Source organism: Panthera tigris, chromosome E3, assembly GCF_018350195.1.
Source record: "Panthera tigris isolate Pti1 chromosome E3, P.tigris_Pti1_mat1.1, whole genome shotgun sequence".
Lineage (NCBI taxonomy): Eukaryota > Metazoa > Chordata > Mammalia > Carnivora > Felidae > Panthera > Panthera tigris.
Genome location: NC_056675.1, coordinates 38,587,582 through 38,608,826, shown reverse-complemented (window position 1 = coordinate 38,608,826; position 21,245 = coordinate 38,587,582). Strand labels below are relative to the sequence as shown.

General features: G+C 46.4%; 1 protein-coding gene across 6 annotated transcripts in view; it reads left to right on the top strand.

The window, feature by feature from the left end:
• ZNF75A (zinc finger protein 75a) overlaps positions 1-19,702 on the top strand; it is a 56,365-nt gene extending 36,663 nt beyond the window's left edge. For 2 of the 6 annotated variants that reach the window (XM_042972357.1, XM_042972358.1), the window contains 6 exons: positions 5,740-5,831; positions 6,116-6,242; positions 7,676-7,767; positions 8,058-8,184; positions 10,097-10,207; positions 10,382-11,384. In XM_042972357.1, coding sequence (XP_042828291.1) covers positions 5,740-5,831; positions 6,116-6,242; positions 7,676-7,767; positions 8,058-8,184; positions 10,097-10,207; positions 10,382-10,977 — 1,145 coding nt within the window. In that variant the 3' untranslated portion in view covers positions 10,978-11,384. Of the gene's footprint in view, positions 1-5,739; positions 5,832-6,115; positions 6,243-7,675; positions 7,768-8,057; positions 8,185-10,096; positions 10,208-10,331; positions 11,385-19,612 lie in introns of those variants that run through there. The other 4 variants (XM_042972363.1, XM_042972365.1, XM_042972361.1 and 1 more) reach the window with 4 other exon arrangements.
• Positions 19,703-21,245: the final 1,543 nt, after the last annotated feature.

Here is a 21,245-nt window from a genome sequence, read left to right as displayed (position 1 = left end):
CGTAACTAAACTCACCAGGTTCTGAGTTGCCTGTTCTCACCTGTTGCCCAGACACATTCTGTACATCGTCAACTAGACCCACAGCCTCCTCGCCATGTTTGGCACGCTGCTCACTCATGCGTGGCTGGGTCTCAAGAGATGATGAAGCACTAAGGTAATCATGAAGGAAAACGGTTCACGGTAGTGTGGGTAGCCAGAACAGGCAACGGATCAACAACATTTTAAAAGGCAGCCATAACTAAGGGAGTTAATCATTGATAACTAGTATAAATGGAGAAAGAAAAAGTGAATTTATTATCCAATAGCAGCATCATTATCTCCAGCCAGTCACCCAGCGAAACCATTCGTCCCCACTACAGCCCTTGTGTGGTATCTCAGAACAAACTGTACGTATTTGCTGTCATTGCTACCCAACTCTACTTTCATCGTTTTTCAAGCAGTGCCTATCTATGCAGGGGAGTGTGACTGCAAAAGGAAAGTCTTTGGGGACTTTGGTGAGCCGCACAGCAAGGTTGAGCAACTCTGGTACCAGATTTCAAACTACGAAAATCGTTACTGGCACTCATTCACTATTCACCAGTTTGTGCCTTGTTTCTTCTAGCTTCACAGGGTCTCTTTTCCCACTTGTCTCCCCATCTTCTGCTTCCAACTCCGTACCCATGGTATGAATCAGGCCTGTCAGTTTCATGCAGGGTGTTCTGAATAATAGTAATTCACGATAGTTTCGTTTGTGAAGGAAAGCTTTAATTAAAAGGGAGACTGAATATACATAATTAAACAAACCTACAAAGGGAGAGAGTGTAGAGCAGAACAGAGAAGTGTTCATACATCGAATCCGCTGCTCACAACATCCAACCTCCTGGCTGGGGGAGCCCTGTGCTGAACAGCCTGGTTGGGGTCCAAATGAGTGAGGGTTCTGGGCAGAGAGTCCTCCCCTCGGGTGAGACTTCAGCTAACTATTCCCACCAGGGAGATACATGCCCTACCTGTGTGTGATCTCTGGTGGGTCATAAAGTTGGCCTAAGTGCAGTCCTGAGCCAACTGGTTTTTTTTTTTGTTTTGTTTCTCATTCCCGTCTCACAATCTTGGGAGCCTGGACATCTGTATATTTCTTTCCCGTCCCTGATCCATTCCAGGGGGCCGGCCTGGTCTGCCTTGAGGAGTTGAGGCAAGTTAATCCCTCTTGGCATCAGGAACACAAAGGCCAATACTGATCCTGAGGCCAGATATGAAGCACAAGTCAACTAAGGCCCCCGTGACTGTGTATGTGCGGCCCTGGGTAGAAATGCACAAGTCACACAAGTTCTGTAGAGAACACAGGAGCACCGCCAGCAGATGCTGCCATTTATATGCTCAGCCTTGGGCCTGATGGCGAGGATCTCAAGCAGCGCTGTCCACGGGTTCTGAAAGCCTGGGAAGAATAATTGCTCTTGAAAAAATTAAGTCCCAACCTGACTCAGATTCCAAGGAAATGAACCTGCTTTGAAACATTCCAGTGACTTAGATGCTTTTTCTTACCGCCTGCGTTTAATCCTCTTCTCTCACGCAAAAAGGATCAGAGAGCGGCTCCCGATTCCATCTGAAAGCACCACTAACATCATGGCCTGGACCTGATCTCCCATTTTCATTCCCACCTTAACCTTCCTTCCAGACGAACTGCCCTGGAAAGAAGCTCCCTCGGAAAGCCTGCGGGGATGCTCCGGGAGTTACTTTATTCAGTGCCATCTCCTCACTCCCGTGCTAGGCACTCCGCGCAGGTCCCCCAGAACTTCTTTTCTAAGGCAAGTCTCCTCCAAATGTAGCCCAGTCACACTTAGTGAAAAGGTACCGCCGATCTTCTCACACCCCAATCTTTCCCAGCTTTCGAGGCTTTGCTCTTCCCTCTCCCTCTCTGTGTGGATGTGGCCCCACTCCCGGGGGCGGGCAGATCCCTCAAGCCTTTTCCCATTTCTTTTCCCATTTCCCCGACCACGCGTCAACTTTCACTTCTTGGAATCCCGCAGCGCTCAGCTCAGGGCTCCCTCTTCCTAGCTAGTGATGGTCGCGAAAGTGCCTCAGTCTTTCGGCCAGACTCCGTGCATCAGAGACCTGGTCCTGCGGACTCTACCACCGGCTGCACGTCGTGCGCCTAGTAAGTAACCCGCTGCCTGGTGAAGGCCGACACTACGAGAACCCCGATGACTAGGAGACAGCGACACCTCGAGATACTGCGGTCCTGAAAGGTGGGATTCACGAACTCCGAACTCTCCGTGGAACGAATGCCCATTTTACCCAGGCAACTCTGGCAGAGACTGCAGGGGAGGCCAGATGAAAAGGGGGTTCCCAGCCTCCAGGGAGCATGCCGTAGCGGACAGGCGGGCGCCAGGACCGCAGGGGCCCCAAATCCCAGCCTAGGGGCTCTGGTCGGTCACCTGTGGGGCCCAGGCCGAGCCGCGCCTCCATTTCCCGGTCAAGGACAACCACACACATGGATCCCGTTTCACAGGCTGAAACCTACCTCACGAGGAAAACGTAATCGTCGTGGGGGACGCGCGGCCCAGAAAAGGGACGAGCCCTCTGGGGGCCGCCGATCGTGACCGGGACGCAAGCCCCGGGAAGGCCGAGGGCCCCGCGCGCGCAGGGGCGGGCACCCTCGCCGGGAGGGCCTCCCGGACACCGGGCGCCGCCGGGTGCGCAGCGCCTCCCGGAGCGGCGACGCGAGGCGGCGACAGCCGCTCGCCGAGCCGCGCACAGGCCCCTCTAGGCCGCGGCGGGCCGGGACACTCGGTAGCATTAACTCTTTCCCGCCGCCAGGGCTGCACCGGGCGGAAGGCCGCCTCCTCCGCGCGAAGCCCGGGGCCGCGGCGCGGCTGCTCGGAGCCCCTCCCCCGGAAGCGCGTCACTCCGCTTCCGGCCGGAGCGCGGGGTCGAATGGGCGGCGGGCGGCGACGGGGACGTGAGGGCGTGTGCTGAGGTCTGGCCTGTGCCTCGCGGGGCCCGCCTCTGAGCGGCGCGGGGCGGAGGGCGGCGACCTGCAGGTGAGCCCGGGGCGGGGGGAGCGTCGGTCCCGGAGCTCCCGAGGGACACCGGTCGCTGCGCGCCGGGCGGGGGCGAGACAGCCATTGTCCGAGGGCGGCGGCACTTGGCGGGCCCGGCGGCGGGAGCCTGACAGCCGGACCGTCTTGGGGAACTCCGCCGTCGGGGAGTTCGGGCTCTAAAGGCCACGTCGCTGTCCCCCCTTGCGCAGACGGTGCCGGGGCCGCGCTGGGACCCCGTCGGTCACCGGGGCGGGCCTTGTGGTCGCGGGCTTTCCGGCCGGGCGTCCAGAAGCGGGGCGGGCGCGCAGCGGGCTTTCCCGCCTCGGGGGCCGGTGTCACCGGACGCCGGGCACCCGGGCGGTGCAGCCTCGGAGACGGCTGCTTCTGCGGGTGCCGAGCCTGGGCAGCGTGCCCGTGCCTGCTGAGCATGCTGGGCAGCCGGGAGCCGGCCACGGGGGAGTACCGTGGCTTCCGGGACGAATTTGGGCGCCGTTCCCGCGGGATCGCTCAGGGAAAGCGAGGCTCCCGAGACTGTCCTCAGCCTCGCCCCGAGGTCTCAGTGACCGTGGAAGAAAGGGCAGGTGGGCTGAAGGGTCACCCTCATCACCCCCGACTCCCCTCCTCTCCTCTTTTACGGCTTTGCCTTTGGATAAACATTTTGTAAGCAAAGGTCCGCCTTTACTGTTCTGGGTGAAGTAGGGAGAGATTTAAAAATGCAGGAACGAGTCGTGTGCACGGTGCCCTCTTACAGTTCTTGCAAAGAGGTGCCGAAGGAGAGTGTTGAGCATCTAGTTGCTTAATTGGGGGGATGCTAAGGCTCCTTTTTCCCTAATTACTTTCCTTCTCTGGTGTCGCTTCTCTGTCCCAGGTCTCCTGCCAGTAGGCATACCGTGGAATTGAGAAGGTGGAATGTTCCATGCACTGTGGGCTTCCATCTTCACGACGGCATGAAGGGTCAGAGAGGTTGTACCCCCTTACTATAGACAGGAGACCGGGATGACACGTTAAGATTGAAGAGAAACTCAGAATGTTGTCCGGATGGCCCCTTGGCATGGGGAAGGTGGGGTAGGAAGCACGAGAGTGAAATCTTTGGACAAGCTCCTTGCAGCCAGAAGCTGTAAGTGTTCTCACTGTCCAACCTTTCCTGAATTGTGACCATTTTTAGGAAGGCCAAGCCCTCAGTGGACGTTTGTCTCTCAATGAGCTGTGCCTTATTTCACCTGAATAATAGGAGACAAAGGGTCTGGCGGTGGATTTTTTAAGGGGAAGGTAAGGCAGGATTTTTCTGCTCATTTTTCTCTCATTATGAGTAGGAGATAGTAAATTTCATGTGACTTTCTTAATGACATGCACATTTTTTCTGCTCTCGGTGCTTTTGGACAAAGATCATCTTAGTGATTTTTAGTCCAGATCCCCCATGGCTTCAGTTACCGAAGATGGTGGAATTGGGATGAAAACTAGAAGGATACAGAACAGGAAACCCCTGAGGGCAGGGATCTAAGTCTAGGAGAAAGCTTGTCGAGATACCCTGAGAACATGGAGCTGTTCCCCTGAGCTGTGCTGCCTGCAGAAGGGTGGGAGCAACTCTGTTTGAGAGTTAACAGTTGCCACAACTTTTTTCTGTGTCTGTAATTTCCCAAGATTTCATAGTCAGTACCCTGTGGAAATTTGGTGGCCCAGTGTCTCCTTATGTGTGTCAGCTTCCATAGTATCTCATACTTCTCAACATCTCTACTGAGTTTTTTCTTTCTGCCATCAGCCCCCCCGCCCACCCCCAGCAGAAGTAAGTTCTCTGGTAACAGATGGACATTGTTTCTTTCTAGCTTGCAGTCCAAGAGCTCGAAAAAGGGGCAGGGAGTGAGTGCTCTTCAGACAAACTGTAGATGTCCTGGGCTTCAAGATGAAGGCAGCAGACTCACAACCCATAGGCATGTTCCACAATGAATTTTGGAATCCACACCATGAACTTCAAGAATGTCTGAACTGGAATTCTCATAAAGAAACTGATCCTGCATGTGAGACGGGTAAGGCAGGACGTGATAATTACTAATTCCTGGGAAATGTGATAGGAACTTGTGCAGTCAGGACGTTGTGAGTGTTTCCTGGGTGCTCAGCACTGTAGATCCATAAACAGACCCTTCAGCAATGACAAGTCCCACTTCCCTCCAGGTGTCAGTGGACCAGTGGTGGGTGAAGTTGGGCATAGGCCCAAGGTGCAGAAATGTCCACACCACTGAACTCTGGTGATAACACCGTGAATTCTGTTCTTTAGAAAGCTGGAGAAAATAGGAGCCGTCCCATCCTCATAAAATACAGAATGAATTGAGATCAGAAACAGGTTATCAATTGCCCAAATATAAACACAATTGTGTATCAGGAAAAAAATAGTGATAAAAAATGATATACTTTACACTGGATTCTCTGAGTACTTCATGTTCAAATATGTTTAACTTTCGCCTGATTGAGAACCATTTATTTCGTAAGAGGAGACTAAAAAGGGTTTTTCTTTCATTAACTCACTTGTTAAAACCAGGGAGCCTGTTCTAGGTGTCAGTAGATATTGGTTCTTGTTTGCAATGAGAAGGTCAATTTAAGACACCACACGTACTTGCAAAGGTGTCCTGTCTCTGATGAAAGGATTGGTATCTTCTGTATTTTAGAAATGTGGGCAGGATGTTCATAGAAGTGAGAGAAATTTTCTCTGCCTTCTTTCCACCCACAGCTGTGCCTGCTCACCAGATCCTAGCCTTTCCTGAGCAGACAATCACCAAAGACTGGACAGTGGCGCCTGAGCTCGTCTTGCCTGAGTCCCAGGTGAGCTGTGCAGTCCAGCCATCGAGGGCTGCCTTTCCCCGGGCCCATGACCCACGCTGCCCTGCAGGTGCTCACAGGCATGATAGCCCTGATGTTCTCCCTCGGAAACTGGGCACCTGTTAGACTGTTGATGATCCCTTGCTTTTTTCCTTTTTGCCTTCTTACTTTAAAACAAAGAAACATGTGCTGTCAATTCCCTGAGTGCCCAGGGTCTACCATGGGCCAGATGGAAGGGCTCCTTCTCTAGTGGCAAGTACTGAGCTGAAGCCCATTGTCTTCTTTAGATCTCGTTGACATTTGAAGAAGTGGCCATGTATTTTTCCCAGGAAGAATGGGAGTTCCTGGATCCCACTCAGAAGGCCCTCTACAATGATGTCATGCGGGAAAACTATGAGACTGTCATCTCTCTAGGTAAAGAATCTCCCTCTCCCGTTGGGTAGAAGTTGAGTCATCTATCACATTCTTTGCTTACTGGGAATGTACTCCTGTGAGAGGCTGTGTTCTAGTAACTGGTTGTTTCTCAACTAGATAATGTGTGGACAAGGGAGAGGTAAATCCAAATCACCCAGGGAGCTTTTTTCAAGTGCACGTGCTCATTCTTTATCCTAAAATAATTGATCCCTTTCTCCTTTCCAAATGTGCTCTTCTTTTACATTTCCCATCCCTGTACAAGGTACCATCATGCAATATGACAGGCCCGAAAAATGTGGTCATCCTTTACTGTGGTTTTGTTGTCATATGTCATATCCTACTACTAACGCAGCACTGTCCTTTGGGCTCCACCTTCGCAGTGTAGTCTGGGCGCAATCATGTTTCATCCTTGTATGACTTTAAAGTCCCGATCAATCCTGAAATTTCTCTGCTGTGAACTCGAGGATGTCTTCATAAACACTCAGAATAAAACCCAAATTCCTTACTGAGGTATCCATGAGCCTACAAGATGTGGCTGCTTCACCTCCCTACCCTAATGTCCTTCCATTGCTGTCCTGCTTAGTTATCTTGTCCGTACTGATTTTGCTGTGGCTTGAACTCATCAAGCTAATCTCTACCTTTGCATTTCTTCTTCTGGCACAATGGACTCTGAGTTCTACAGTTGGTTTTTTTTTTTCTTTTTTTTTTTTTATGTTTTTTTAGATTTATTTTTGAGAGTGAGAGAGAGAGTGTGAGTGGGGAGGGGCAGAGAGAGAGGGAGACACAGAATCTGAAGCAGGCTCCAGGCTCTGAGCTGTCAGCACCGAGGCCGTCGTGGGGCTCGAACCCACGGACTGTGCGATCATGACCTGTGCCGAAGTCTGACGCCCGGCCGACGAGCCACCTAGGCACCCCTGAGTTCTACAGATTTAAATACCTCTAATTTTTGCCCTACTCAGAATATATATCACATAAAAAAAAGTGAGATTTCCTGTTAATGACTTCGTGAATACTGAAGATAGCCTATTGGGGAACCAGATTCAGGGATTAGTAGATGCTTGATTCTTGTTTACTATGAGAAGGTCACTACTAGGTATCACTTAACTTTGTAAACGTATCCCATCTGTTCTAAAAGAAACAATCTTTTGTATTAAAAAAATTTTTTTTTTATTTATTTAGAGAGACAGAGACTGTGAGTAGGGAAGGGGCAGAGAGAGAGAGCGAGAATCACAAGCAGGCTCTGAACCATCAGCGCAGAGCCCAGTGCAGGGTTCGAACTCACCAAACCTTGAGATCGTGACCTGAGCTGAAACTGATAGTCGGGGGCTTAACTGACTGAGCCATCCAGGCGCCCGAGAATCTTTTGTCTTTTGGAAATGAGTTAGGATGTTCACAGTAGTGAGAAATTTTCTCTGCCTTTTTTCTACCCACAGCTGTGCCTGTTCATCAGATCTTAGCCTTTTCTGAGAAGACAAACGCCAAAGACTGGACAGTTGCACCTGAGCTCGTCTTGCCTAAATCCCAGGTGAGCTGTGCAGTCCAGCCATTGAGGGCTGCCTTTCCCTGCTGCCCATGACCCACACTGCCCTGCAGGTGCTCACAGGCGTGTTAGCCCTGATACTCTCCTTGGGGACCTGGGCACCTCCTAGTCTATTGATGGTCCCTTGTCTTTTTCCTTTCTGCCTTCTCAGTATACAAAAAAAAAAAAAAAAAAGTGCTATTGATTCCTTGAGTGCCCACGGTCTACCGTGGGCCAGATGGTAGGGCTGCTTCTCTAGTGGCAAGTACTGAGCTGAAGCCCGTTGTCTTCCTTAGAGCTTGTTGACATTTGAAGAAGTGGCCATGTATTTTTCCCAGGAAGAATGGGAGTTCCTGGATCCCACTCAGGAGGCCCTCTACAATGATGTCATGCGGGAAAACTATGAGACTGTCATCTCGCTAGGTAAAGAATCTCCCTCTCCCGTTGGGTAGAAGTTGAGTAACCTATCCTATTCTCTGCTTACTGGGAATGTCCTCCTGTGAGAGGCTGTGTTCTAGTAACTGGTTGTTTCTCAACTAGATAATGTGTGGACAAGGGAGAGGTAAATCCAAATCACTCGGAGGGCTTTTTGCAAGTACAAATTCCTTATCTTATGTAGATTTCCTGATTTATTTTTCTTCCTCCTACCCCGTATGTATTCTCATATTTTTCTCATCTCAGTAAAGAGCATTCACCCAGTTCCTAGAAGGAAAGAGCATACAGTCATTCTTTATGGTGATCTTATGTTGTACCCCATTTTAACGTATCCGTGTCCTTTCGACCTCACAGTGTAGCCCGAGTACAGCCATGTCTCATTCCCTCCTGCTCTTAGCCTCCTGGTTTAAGCTAGGAGCATGTCTAACCAGACTGACCTTGGTACTTTCTGACTGGTACGCCGGCCACCATTCTTGCCCTCCCACTCTGTGTTTTCCACACAGCAGCCAGAATCTTTTAAACACTGATCCAATCGTGATGTTTCCCGTGTCAGCACCTTATAATGACTTATCATCACGTTCAGAATAAAATCCAAACCTTACTGAAGTGCTTATTCGGATCCTCCAGGATCTGACCCTACTCACCTCCCTGCCCTCGTCTCCTGCCACTTGTGCCCTTGCTCAGGCCTCTTGATCCTCACTGATCTTTCTGTTTCTCGAACTTGCTACGCACATTTCTACCTTCCCCTTTTCTCTGCCTGGCACATCTTGTGCCACATACTAAATCTCTCCCTTTTACCTTTCTGGTCCAATATCACTTTCTCAAAGAGGCCTTCCATAGGACCTCATCTCAAGTAGCTTCAGAGAAGCAATATTTTTTTTTTTTTTTTTTTTTAAATAAAGTTTATTTATTTTGAGAGAGAGCACACGCGTGAGTGGGAGAGGGGCAGAGAGAGAGGGAATTCCAAGCAGGCTCCACTATGGTAGCATAGAGACTGATGTAGGGCTTGATCTCACAAACAATGAGATCATGATCTGAGCCAAAATCAAGAGACGGATGCCTAACCAACTGAGCCACCCAGGTGCCCCAGAGGAGCAGACTCTTAAATGCTGAGTTATTCTGCTTTAGTTTTGTTCAAAACATTTATCACGTGCTGACCGCTTTGTTGATTGCTGTTTGCTTGTCTCGTTCTCCCAGTAGAAGGTAAGCTCCATGAGACCGGGGTGCTTTGACTTACTCACCACTGTATCATCAGCCCAAGGAGAGTGCCTGGCACACGACAGGCAGTCAGTACACATTGCCTGAATGACCGAGTGATGCATACTTCCCGGTTTGGCAGTGTATAATTAGAAAAGTTTCACTGAGGGATTCTGGTCTGTTTCTTCCACCTGGACAAGAACCGGTGAACGCTAAGAGTGGGAAAAAGCTTCCCTCTCCGGTGCGTGGTGCTCAAGAGCTAAGTAAACACTTACTGTTCCCATGACAGGAATCACTGGTGCGTGTGATAACGCAGCCCACTGCCCTTCACCTGGCTCCGCCAGACTCGGGCCGATCCTAAAGAATTAATAGAACGAATCTGTATTCCCTACAGCCTCTCGGGCTGGGTGCCATCTTGTTTAATATGGGGCGGTCTCGGTGGCAGGAGAGGGGCGTTGTGGGTGGATTCCCATGCCCTTTCGCCTTTCCGTGGAGCCAGCTTAGGTTTATCTCTCCGTGTCCACTTGTGTACCACCCGCAGATGGAAGACCGTGTTAACCTGATAGCGGGTGTGACAGAGTCTACCCATGTGACCCTTGGGTTAAAGCGCTGTACACTGCCCTTTACTCTTCCTGGAGTCGTATGGAGTTGGTGGACCTTTGTCGAGTTGCCAGTCCTTGATCTCACTGTTTGCATTTCACAGCATTGTTTGTGCTCCCCAAACCTAAGGTGATCTCGTATCTAGAGCAAGGGGAAGAGCCATGGGTTCAAGGGTCCACGGAGCTCAAGGACAGTCCTGGAGAGCTGCCTACAGGTAAATACACCATGGGACACGATAAATGCCTTGATAGCAACCTTCGCAGGGCTTAACATTTTAAATTCTGTCTGTCTGTATTTTGTGGTCAATAATCATTGGATTTTCCTCTCCTTTCCTGTAGTTGTTTTGCTCTGCTGTGCGGTGGGCTGACTGTTCCGTTTATTCTGACAGGAATAAAGCACAAAAGTGACACTGAAAACCATCAGCCTATATGTGTTTCTGATTTAGAAATACAAGCACCAGGAGACATAGTATCAAAAAAGGCCCGAGCAAAAGTTCCCCAGAAAACAACAGGCAAAGAAAACCATGGCGATACACACAGGATGGGGAAGTGGCACCAAGAGTTTCCAGTGAACCAAACAAAGGAACTTTCAATCTGGGAAGATGAGCTGCAGAGACTTATGGATCTTCACAAGAAAGCCCGTGCAGTAGAGAAGCCTTTTACATGCCAGGAGTGTAGGAAAAACTTCAGACTTACCTCTGATCTTACTAAACACAAAAAAATTCACACTGAAGTGAAGCCGTATAAATGTCAGCATTGTGGTAAGAGCTTTAGAGGGAAATCAGATCTTAATAAGCACGTATCAATACACCAAGGAATAAAACCATACAAATGCTCCTGGTGTGGGAAAAGCTTCAGTCAAAATTCAAATCTCCGTACACACCAAAGAACTCACACTGGAGAGAAACCCTTTATGTGTTATGTATGTGGAAAGAAATTCAGTCAGAATTCTCACCTTACTAAACACCGGAGAACCCACATGTAGCATCAGCATGAGAAGCTAGCAGGCAGTCAAGCCTTATTACACACCAGAAACACCACCACTGAATGGACGCTTCTACTTCTTCCAAAAAGAGGAAATTCACCAAGTACAGCCGAGCCCTGATGTTTATGAAAAAAATACAAAATTATGAAGCATGAATAATTCTACATCAATGGAAAATTTGGTGATATAAACATGTTTCTCAGAAAAGAGTCAAGGTTGACTTTGCAGGGGATGCGTTAATTTTGTACCATTTAACGTTTTTACGTGTAAATCTTCAGGGAATTCCTTGCAAGAAAGATGTTCAAAGAACATTCTGCGTAAGGAATATAACTATTTTGTGATTGTACCTGGCAGCAAATTCACCTTCAAATAGCAAATACATCTCTGAATTAATCAGTCTTCTGTGATCATCTTGTTGGTTTTGCATTGATTTTCCAGCGACTTTGAAACACATATAAGAGAAACATCTGTAGCATGGTCTTCCAAAAGAAAAAGCAATAACCAGCCTGTTTAATTGTGTACCATTGCCTTCAAGGTAGTAGGCTTACCAATGTCAAGAGTCCCATGGGGCAAAAATGAGTTCTATTGTTGAATTATCCAAGAACTACACTGGATTTTCTTCCTCTCCCTTGTCATTGGACCCTGTTCCTAGAGTTGGACATCATTTGAGTTCCTTTTTTTTTTTTTAAAGTTTATTTATTTTGAGAGGGTGAGAGACCGTGTGAGTGGAGAGGGGCAGAGAGGGAGAGAGAGAGAATCCCAAGCAGGCTTTGCACTGTCAGTGCAGAGCCCGATGCGGGGCTTGAACTCACAAGCCGTGAGATCATGACCCGAGCTCAAGTCAAGAGTCGGATGCTTAACCCACTGAGCCAGCTGGGTGCCCCTGATTTCCTTCTTAAATATTTTAGCAACTTAGCTCTTAAATCCTTTTAGCCCCATTTTTACTGTGATGAAATGCTATTTATTTCACCAGTAGGGAATCTGTCAGAAGAAGGACCAGTGCACTAATTTATACCTCTCATTTGTAGTGGTTGATAAAGGACCCAATATCAATAAGATTGTATGGAAACGGGTTGGAATTTTTAGACATGTTATATATTCCATGTAAAGAAGAGTGGTCTGCAATAAAAGAAACTATAGACCTTTCCCTCTGATGATGTCAACCATGAATATTAAAACTTTCCTGGGGCTTAAAGGGAAATTTATGGGAGTTCAGGATCAACTCAGGTTTTTATTTACTTCTTAATTTGCCTTTTGGTTTTAAAGCAGAGGGTTAGGTTTAGGAAGGAGTGTGTGCTGCAGGCAGGAAGCGGTTCACTGGGTGTGGCTGAAGATTGGTTTCCCAAGAGGAAAGTTCGGGAACTGCTGAGTGGTGGGTAAGGTTGGCTGAATCTACATCCATGTTGATTGTCTTACACTGTAAACTATTATCAGTCAGACAGGGTATACAGGTCTCTGTTTTGCACACAGCATTTAACGACAGCCTTAGGTGATAAATGATAGATGACTGAAAATCTCTATACACTGTGGATCTTCCCGAAACTCTTATCTACAACAATGACTCACATGTATTCCTGTTAGAGCTTTTAGGTAGTATCAGGAAAGGGTTTAAATGATCTCTTCCAAATGGCTTATAAATGATGAAGTTAAGGCTTGTAAAGTTAAGGTCTGGTTACAGGGACGTGTTCGGGACCCTATAGTTGGTACGTCCGTTGGTTGTCACTTAGCTGAATGAGTCAGGCCTGAAGGTAGGATTTGCAGGATGGTTGTGTGTGTTATCCCTGCAGGGCCAGACTGGATGACGTTGTGTTGTGTCTGTTTCTAGCTTATAAGACATTCCTGTGGCTTGATTCGTTACTGAAACACTTAAGCCTCCACGTTCTCTGTGAAAGAAAACTGTGTTTCGTCTCAAGGTTATTCTGGGGACTAGAGGGGCTGGTGAAGGAAAAGCACCCCACAGCCTGGCCAGTAGTAGATGCTCACCGTGCGTTTCTTTCCCTTTCCCCTGCTCCCCATGATACGCTGGGCAGACTGACTACACTTAGGAAGCAGGTGCATTTGTGGCTATTGGCGACTCCTTTCAGGAATTGAGCGCTGCTGGTAGTGATAGCGCTTAGCTGATTTGGTCTGTGACTGCAGCGCTTTATGGTTTAAGTCTCATGATGGTCTAGCGCCCTCAATGAGACTTTATTTTCTTCAAGATGATTCAAATATGATTTCGTAAGCACAGCCAGCTCTGAAGCTCCCGTCTGCATAGCTGTTACCCAACGCCCTCATCCTTCGACTACTGGTACTGCGTCATCCCGGGATACATGTGGACATCTTCCTGGTGCTACATTCATTCACTTTGATGGGGATCTCTCGTGGGCCCAGGCACCGTTCTAGACTGAGAAGATAGTGAACAAAAGAGCTGGAAATCCACTCTCACGGGACTCGTATTCTAGTGAAGAGTAGAGAGAGTGGTTGTGGTTTTCTGCTACTTGAAGTCAGGGTCACGAGGTAGTTTTGGGTAATGGGTTATGAGCAGAGGCCTCACTTCTGGGCTGAAGCCTTTCATTGTTGGTGCAAGACTCGGTAGTGCTCGTCTGCGTCAATCATGGAAGCCCACACAGGAAGGGGCCACAGGGTCAAAGTAGTCTGGAATGCTGAGCACCCCGCCCCCTGGCCCCTTGGTGAGGAGCTGTTCTGGAGAATGTCCCAGACCTGTGATGGACTTTATGGGAATGAGAAATAAACTTTTGTTAAACCACCGAGGTGTTGGTGTCGTGTGTTTCTGCAGCATAACCTGGCTCATACAAATAGAGGCAGCTATCTACTAGAGCTGCGGAACCTTTTCTGTGTCGTTCCATGTGGACTTTGACCCTCAACAGAAATCTGCCTTCCTCTGAGCCAATGTAACACTGGTGGGCACACTGAGGAGCTTACATGATAGCAAAGGACTGATTTCTTACCTGAGACAATCCAGGTTGGTCATTTTTTCAAGTGGACAAGGCAACCATCTCTCCCTGCCTCTCTGGCTTCATTCCCCTATCCTTGCTCTCTGTTCCCCTGTGCTCCAGTGTTTATGTGCATAAGATAGGTTTCTATTGATCGATGGGCTACAGAGAGGGGATGGGTTGCCTTTCATTCCTCATGTGAGTGCAGTAGGCTTTAAGGAATCGTTTGGTAACTATCCCTCGCATATCGTATGTAAGTTTTGTCTCAAAAAAACCACGCGACCTAGGGCAGAAGCACATTTGCCCTGATTGGTGTACAGAGGAAGGTGGCTGCCCTCTTGGACTAAGTCCCTCTTGGACTAAGTCCCTCTTGGACTAAGGTGATGTTTGGGAGGAAGGTTGTGCAGGAAAGCAGAAGCAGGACATTTCAATCGAGAAGCCTCTGTCGGGAATGTCTGCTTAGCCAATTACCAGTAGTACAGTGTTCCACAAGTCCTTATGCTTATAACGTGGGGTGGACGTGTGGACGTTGGGAGAAGGAATTTCTATTGCTTCGTCACAGGGTTGAGCATTGATTACCAAAAATGCAACAGAAAATCAAAATTTAGGTTGGGTTCAAGATGAAGTGGAACACACAACCTTAGATTTAGCCTCAAATGTTAGTATTACGGCTCTCAGAAATATAACCAAATGATTTTAGGACAGTCCAGAAGTTGCTGTGTTTCAGTTGGTTCAGGTCACAGCTTTATAATGGTTCCTTGCTTGGTTCTGAGAACTGGATCGTTGACCAGTGTAACCCTGAAATCCTCATTCCTCTCTGCACTGGTCTAAGCGGCCACAGTGTGGGGTCCATGGCAGACCCAGAGTGTTCCCCGCCATTTAGGAGACTCCATCTGGAACCTCAAGGTGGTCTTGCGAACCTCCGCTGTCTTCGCTGGAGGGGAAGGACAAGAGGAGAGCTTGGAATTGAACCAAGGTGCTAGGGTTGATCAGCTTTTACAGGAGCCGTGAGAAGAGTGTTTCATTCCCCCGCAGAATATGAGAGCAAGAATGCTGGGCAGCCCTTTTGATCAGATCGCCCTGGACAGTTGACATAACACGGGTGGTTTGAATTCCATAGAGGCCTTTCCAATCATCGAGTCACTGCACAGACCAGTGTTCACCGACCACCTTCTGCATTTCCTGGCCAGTTGCACTCGTGTCATGGGTCAAGACTGCCTAGTGCTTTTCTCTCTGGGCTCTCCCCTCTGGTGTGCAGAGTGGATTATTTGCTGAAGGGCTCCCGTTGTTTCTGTGGGTTCTCACCTGAATGGAGTCTCTGGAGTGTCCTCAAGTAGGAAAGGTTGAACTTTTTGTTCACACATGGTGTTTCTAGGGTTGTTTCCAAAACCTATTTGGACAAAAGCATATTGTCACTAAATCTCTCTCACACTTGTCACCTTTATCATTTCTTGTGTGGTTCAGTAGGGAGCGAGGCTGGAGTGCTGTTGAAGCATCTGCCGGTGTCCCTTCTGTGCAGGAATTCCTCCGTGTATGAATCCCCCGTGGGCAGTGATAATCAGGCTGTTGTTGCAGAAGAGCTTTCTGCAGTCCAGCATGTGTGAGGCTCTCCTGTGTGACTCAGCGCATGTGAGAACACCCGCACTTTGCTTTAAAGCAGCCCTCCGTCTGTGTCTCCTGACGGGCATTGAGCAGCTCCAAGTTTCAGGTTTAGGAGAACTGTCAGAATCGCTTCTCCCTTCTCCCACGGTAGGATGATGACTGTGGAGTTGCACTGATCTTGCCACTAACACAATATATTAAGCTTTATAGTATTTGGGTACCCTGCACCTTTAAGGGAAAACTTAGTAAGAAAGCTTAAGGTTGAATTTTTTAAGCAAAGGATGGATTTCCAACATCATAATTGTCACACTAAGCATTTGTCCATGATGTGTATGAACAACGGAACAGTGTCAAAGCATTTGAAGAAAAACAAAAAGTGAAGGATCCCTAATATTTCATAAAGGTACAAGTAAAATATGTTTCACTTGAGAAAAGTTAAATTAAAAAAATATTAGTATCTTAAGGAGCAATAATTTACAGAGAAGAGTTAGGATAAAGGTTTGTTTAAAACATTTCTTTCATCCTTTATGGTGAGGGAGTGTTAGCCCTCATGATAGCTATTTATCCTTAAAAGAGAGGATGAATTTTGTATTTCCAAACTTATTTTTTCACTTCAGAGGAACTTCTACAGGGGCATCTGGGTGGCTCAGTCAGTTAAGCATTGGGCTCTTGATCTGGGCTCAGGTCTCAATATCATGGTTCGTGGGACTGAGCCCCAGGTCAGCCTCTGCGCTGAAGGCGTAGAGCCTGCTTGGGATTCTCACTCTCCCTCTCTGTCCCCATCCCCCCTTGTTTTCTCTCTGTCTCTCAAAATAAATACATTAAACATTTTTTTTAAAAAGAGGCACTTCTACAATATTCTCTTTTATGACCTCTCCAAACTCCCACATTTTCAAATCCACACTCACACAAGGCTCACTGTTCCTTTTACTCATGTACCAGTCCTATCTACTCTTACCACTCTGAGCGCTGTTTATTTCCATCATAGCATGTATCACCACTGAGAGTTATTTGGTTTGTTTACTTGTTTTTGTCTGTCTTCTCCCATAAAAATATAAGCATGGGGAGGGTAGGGGCTGTGTCTGTCTTCGGCAACCTTGAATCTTAAGTTCAAGCATAAGACTAACACAATCTCATATGTAACAAACACAAGAATGAAAGTATACCAAAGAGGAGAAACTGCCATGTCCACCTGCCCATTAGCTTTGGTTCCTCAGGGCATCCACTGGCTCAGTAATCTTTCTTCTTGAGGTATCGAGTGCTGCATTGATGTGTGATGGCCATGAGTCCTGGTCTTGCACGTGACCAGAAGAGGTGGAAGAAAGCCTGAAGTGCTCTGAAGGATCACACAGAGACTTATATGTTGGGGACCTATGAATATCCAAGGTTATCATTTTATCCTCGTGAATGCCCAAACCCAAAGCTCAGGGATCTTCACCCTGGAGTAGGCAGACCATATTCCATGTACACTGCAGGAAAATCACCTCCACTCAGGTTGCCTCCCCTCCTGGTCCAACCCCTGCAATGTCTGCTCTCCACCACTTGCCTTGCTGGTAACAAGGGCCCGAATGCTCACACAGACCTGGCAGTCTTGCAAGCCCTCGAGCTGTTCCTGCCATGGACAATGCATACAGAAGGATGTGGAAAGGCCCTTACAAATCTAGCTCCATCAGTGAACCTCAAACTTGTACTCAGAGAACACTTTGAGATGTGCAGAGATGTTCCATGACAAAAAGTATTATTCATCCAAGTAAATTTAGGGACAGTGGGTTAGAATAAAGTGAATGTTTTGTTATAGGAAGACTTCGAGCATTTACATTTAAGTGTAGTGTGAAACTAAGCCGGGAGGTGTTGGGGGGGGCGGAGGGTAGGTCAAAGGAAAGAAGCGTAAGCATGCAGTGAATACCAGCCCCGTTTGAGTTGGAGGCCCTTGTGGTGATGCTGTTGTGTATGGAAGTCCCACCTAACAACTCCCAAGCTTGTTTGGTGGAACACCAGTTTGGGGAACACAGATCTAGTTAATCCTTTCACCATTATAGGAACCTGGGAGGATAACTGGTTTAATAGGACAGAACTAGTTCCCGCAACACTTGACTCAACGATTTAATATCATTTTCCTCCATTCCACGTGGCTTCTTGGTTAGTGCGATAGGCATCATTATTACAATTATTACATTATTACAATCTTGGAAGCTGAAGCTTCAGGTCCAATGGCTACCTACTGCAGACAGTAGAACTAGGACCTGTGCATTCTCCTTTAAGAAGATGACTTAGAGAATATTCCTTTGCATGGGCCTGGCAGAAAAATTCACTTCTTCAGGGTCAAATGAGCAGTTGTGATTGGCATCTTCCATAGTTACTGAAGGATCCAAACGTTTTACCAAGAACAATCTCAATAGCTTCCAACATCTGCCATGGCGAAGAGTGCTTTACAAACGGGATCAGAGAAGGGCACTTCAGGTTTACAGAGGACAGTGATACCAGGCTCTAGTGAAGGGCCAACCTTGTATAACATCTTTCAACTTCAAAGCTCATCTTACAGGATTTCATCTACCCTACTTGCCAGGAGGGGTGAAGAACAGTGATTGATCATGGGTCCCATTTGAGAGCAGATATATAAAGCAAATGGCAGAAAGTGATTGTCTTAAGATATGTTGGAGAAGATGCATGAAGACAATGGAAGATTTCTGGTTCCTAGTTCAGATATGACAAGGTCCTTTGAATATGAGATGCCCAGGAAGAAATCAAATTCTTGTTCATGCAGTTAGGGAACAGAATTTATGAGTCAGGGCTCCTAAGTACTTCTTATGCATTCTTCCCCTTCAGCTCTCTGAGATACTCTGCTGGTGCTCCATTCCAACACTATCTTGACCACTCATGTCAGCCTCACCATCTTAGAAGGAAGAGAAAGAGAGAGTGGGGCAGTTACATCTCAGGAAGTGCTAGTTTCTTGACTAAATGTTGCTATCTCGCCTATCTCCCCAAGGGCCAGAAATCCCTTCTTAGGGATGGTGTCTTGTTTTCAGAAAGAAACCCAGTTTTTTTCTGTAGAGTTAACCAGGATGCTCTGCCCTCCAAAATCATTCTTGTTCCTGTACACAGTCTAGGACCTGAAAACAACCTCTCTTCTAACCATTCTCAGGCTCAAATGGGTCTGAGATTTTCAGGAGAGTAACAGGAAAGCTCTGCCATTTTGCATTCCCATCAGCAATGAATGAGACTTCCTGTTCCTCCACATCTTTGCCGACAGTTGTGTTCAGTGTTTTGGGGTTTTCACCATTTTGATGGTTGCATGGTGTTATTTTTTTTATTTTTTAATAAAGTTTATTTATTTCTGAGAGAGATAGTGCTCAAGTTGGATAGGAGGAGAGGGAGAGAGAGAGCTGGGGTGGGGTACAGAATCCTAAGCAGGCTCTGCACTGTCAGTGAACTCCTGATGCAGGGCTCGAACTCACGAACTGTGATATCATGACCTGAGCCTAAGTGAGACTCTTAACAACTGAGTCACACAGGCACCCCAGTGTTTTTGTTTTCATTTGCAATTCCCTAATGAATTGTAATGTGGAACATCTTTGTATCTGTGTACCTTGTCTGGTGAGGTGTCTGTTCAGATATTTGGCCCATTATTTTAATTGGGTTGTTCATTTTCTTATCTTTGAATTTTAACGGTTCTTCACCTAATTTGTGTAACATCCCATTATCGATTCTTCCTATCCATGAACATGGAATGTCTCTCCATTTATTTTTTTTTATCTCTTTAATCTTGTAGTTTTATTCATGTATACCTTGTACATGTTTTTGGTATTTAGATGTTCAGCCAGCTTATTATTTTACTAATGTAAATGGTATTTTGTTTTTAATTTCAAATTCCACTTGTTCCTTGTTGGTGTATAGGAAAGTGGTTAAATTTTATGTATTAACCTAATAACCTTCAACTTTTCTACAAGTGCTTTATAAGTTCCAGGAGTTTTGTTGTTGTTGTTGATTCTTTGGAGTTTTAACATACACGACCTTGTCCTCTGTAAACAAAGAACATTTTATTTCTTCTTTTTCAATCTGTATATCTCTTATTTTCTTATCGTTATTAAATTATATAGGGCTTCCAGTATGATGTTGAAGAGGAGTGGTGCAAGGGAAATTCTTACCTTGTTCCTGATCTTAATGGGAAAGCTTCTAGATTCTCACAAGTAAGTATAATATTAGCTGTAGGGTGTTTCGGCAGTTTTTAAAATCAGATTGAGGCGATTCCCCTCTGTTCCTAGTTTGCTGAGTTTTTATCATGTATGGGTGCTAGATTTTGTCAAATGCTTTTTCTACATCTACTGATATGATCATATGATTTTTATTCTTTAGCCTGTTGATGTGAGGAATGGCATTAATATATTTTTGAATATTGAGCCAGCCTTGCATACCTGGAATAAGTCCCACTGTATAATTCTTATTATACATTGTTAGATTTGATTTGGTAATATCTTGTTGAGTATTTTTGAATCCATATAATTGAGGGATGCTGACCTATAGGTATTTTTTTCTTGCAGGTTTTTTTTTTTTCCTAGTTTCTGGTATTATGGTAATGCTTACCTCCTAGAACGCCTCCCCAGTATTCCCATCCGCCTCAGATACTGTTTGTCCTTTCATTACGGTCATCTTTCATCTCTACAGCCTATCCAGGTCCCTGATATCTGACCATAGCTTTATACCTGTATTTCTGTGTTAGAAGATATCTGTCATTGCCCTCTCTTCTTTTGTATTGGAAGCTTTACCTGTGGAGAGTTTAGCAGAGATTTGTTGACTGTCTCTTAGCACCCATTTTCCCTTTCCTCTTTCCCAACAACACTGATTCCATTCGGAGGTCTGTGAGGTTCTTTACCCTCATTCCTCGAAATGAAGAATGTGACCTAACCTAAGTTAGTAAAGGAGGATTCTACCTCTGTGATTGGAAGATGGCTCAGTGTTAGGTATATGACCTTAAGTTGGTCCCATGGGGACTTCTGTTTGAAATGGTAGAACAAACCCAGCGTTTATTGGATGATACATGTTACCCACTGGTTGTTGACAGTCTTCCTGAAACTAGGAGAGGTGTGAATCTTAGAATGAAACCAACCACCATAGAAGGCAGAGCAGAGTGATAAATACTCAGTCTTGGTGACACATTGAGCTGTAGGATCAAGCGTCACCTGATACCTAGAACTGCCCTTGACTTTTTAGCTACATGAATCTATATGTTTCCTTTTATGTTTAAGCCAGTGTAAGTTGGAGTTTCTGTTCATTATAACTGAAAGAATCCTAATACATAGAGAAACAGCTAATATGTAGATGTAGGAGATGAAGCATCCTTTAACATACACCTATTGAAAGTTTCCATTATGGAAATCATTAAACGTACATAAAAGTCAAGTGATACGGTGAAGATTTGTGTAGGCTTTAACACTTTACCTCTCCTGTTTCACTTATCCTTTCCAGTTTTTTGTTTTTATTTTGTTTGTTTTGTTGGGGTTGTTTGTTTGGGAGTATTTTATTTTTTAATTATTATTTTTTAATTTTTTAAATTATTTTTTAAAGTAATCTCTGTGTCTAGTGTGGGGCTCAAGCTGATGACCCTGAGGTCAAGAGTCATATGCTCTACTGACTGAGCCAGCCAGGTGCCCCTTGGGGGTATTTTAAAGGAAATCTCAGACGTTATAACGTTTCACCCGTAAATAGTTTAGTTTGTAAGACATGAACAGTTCT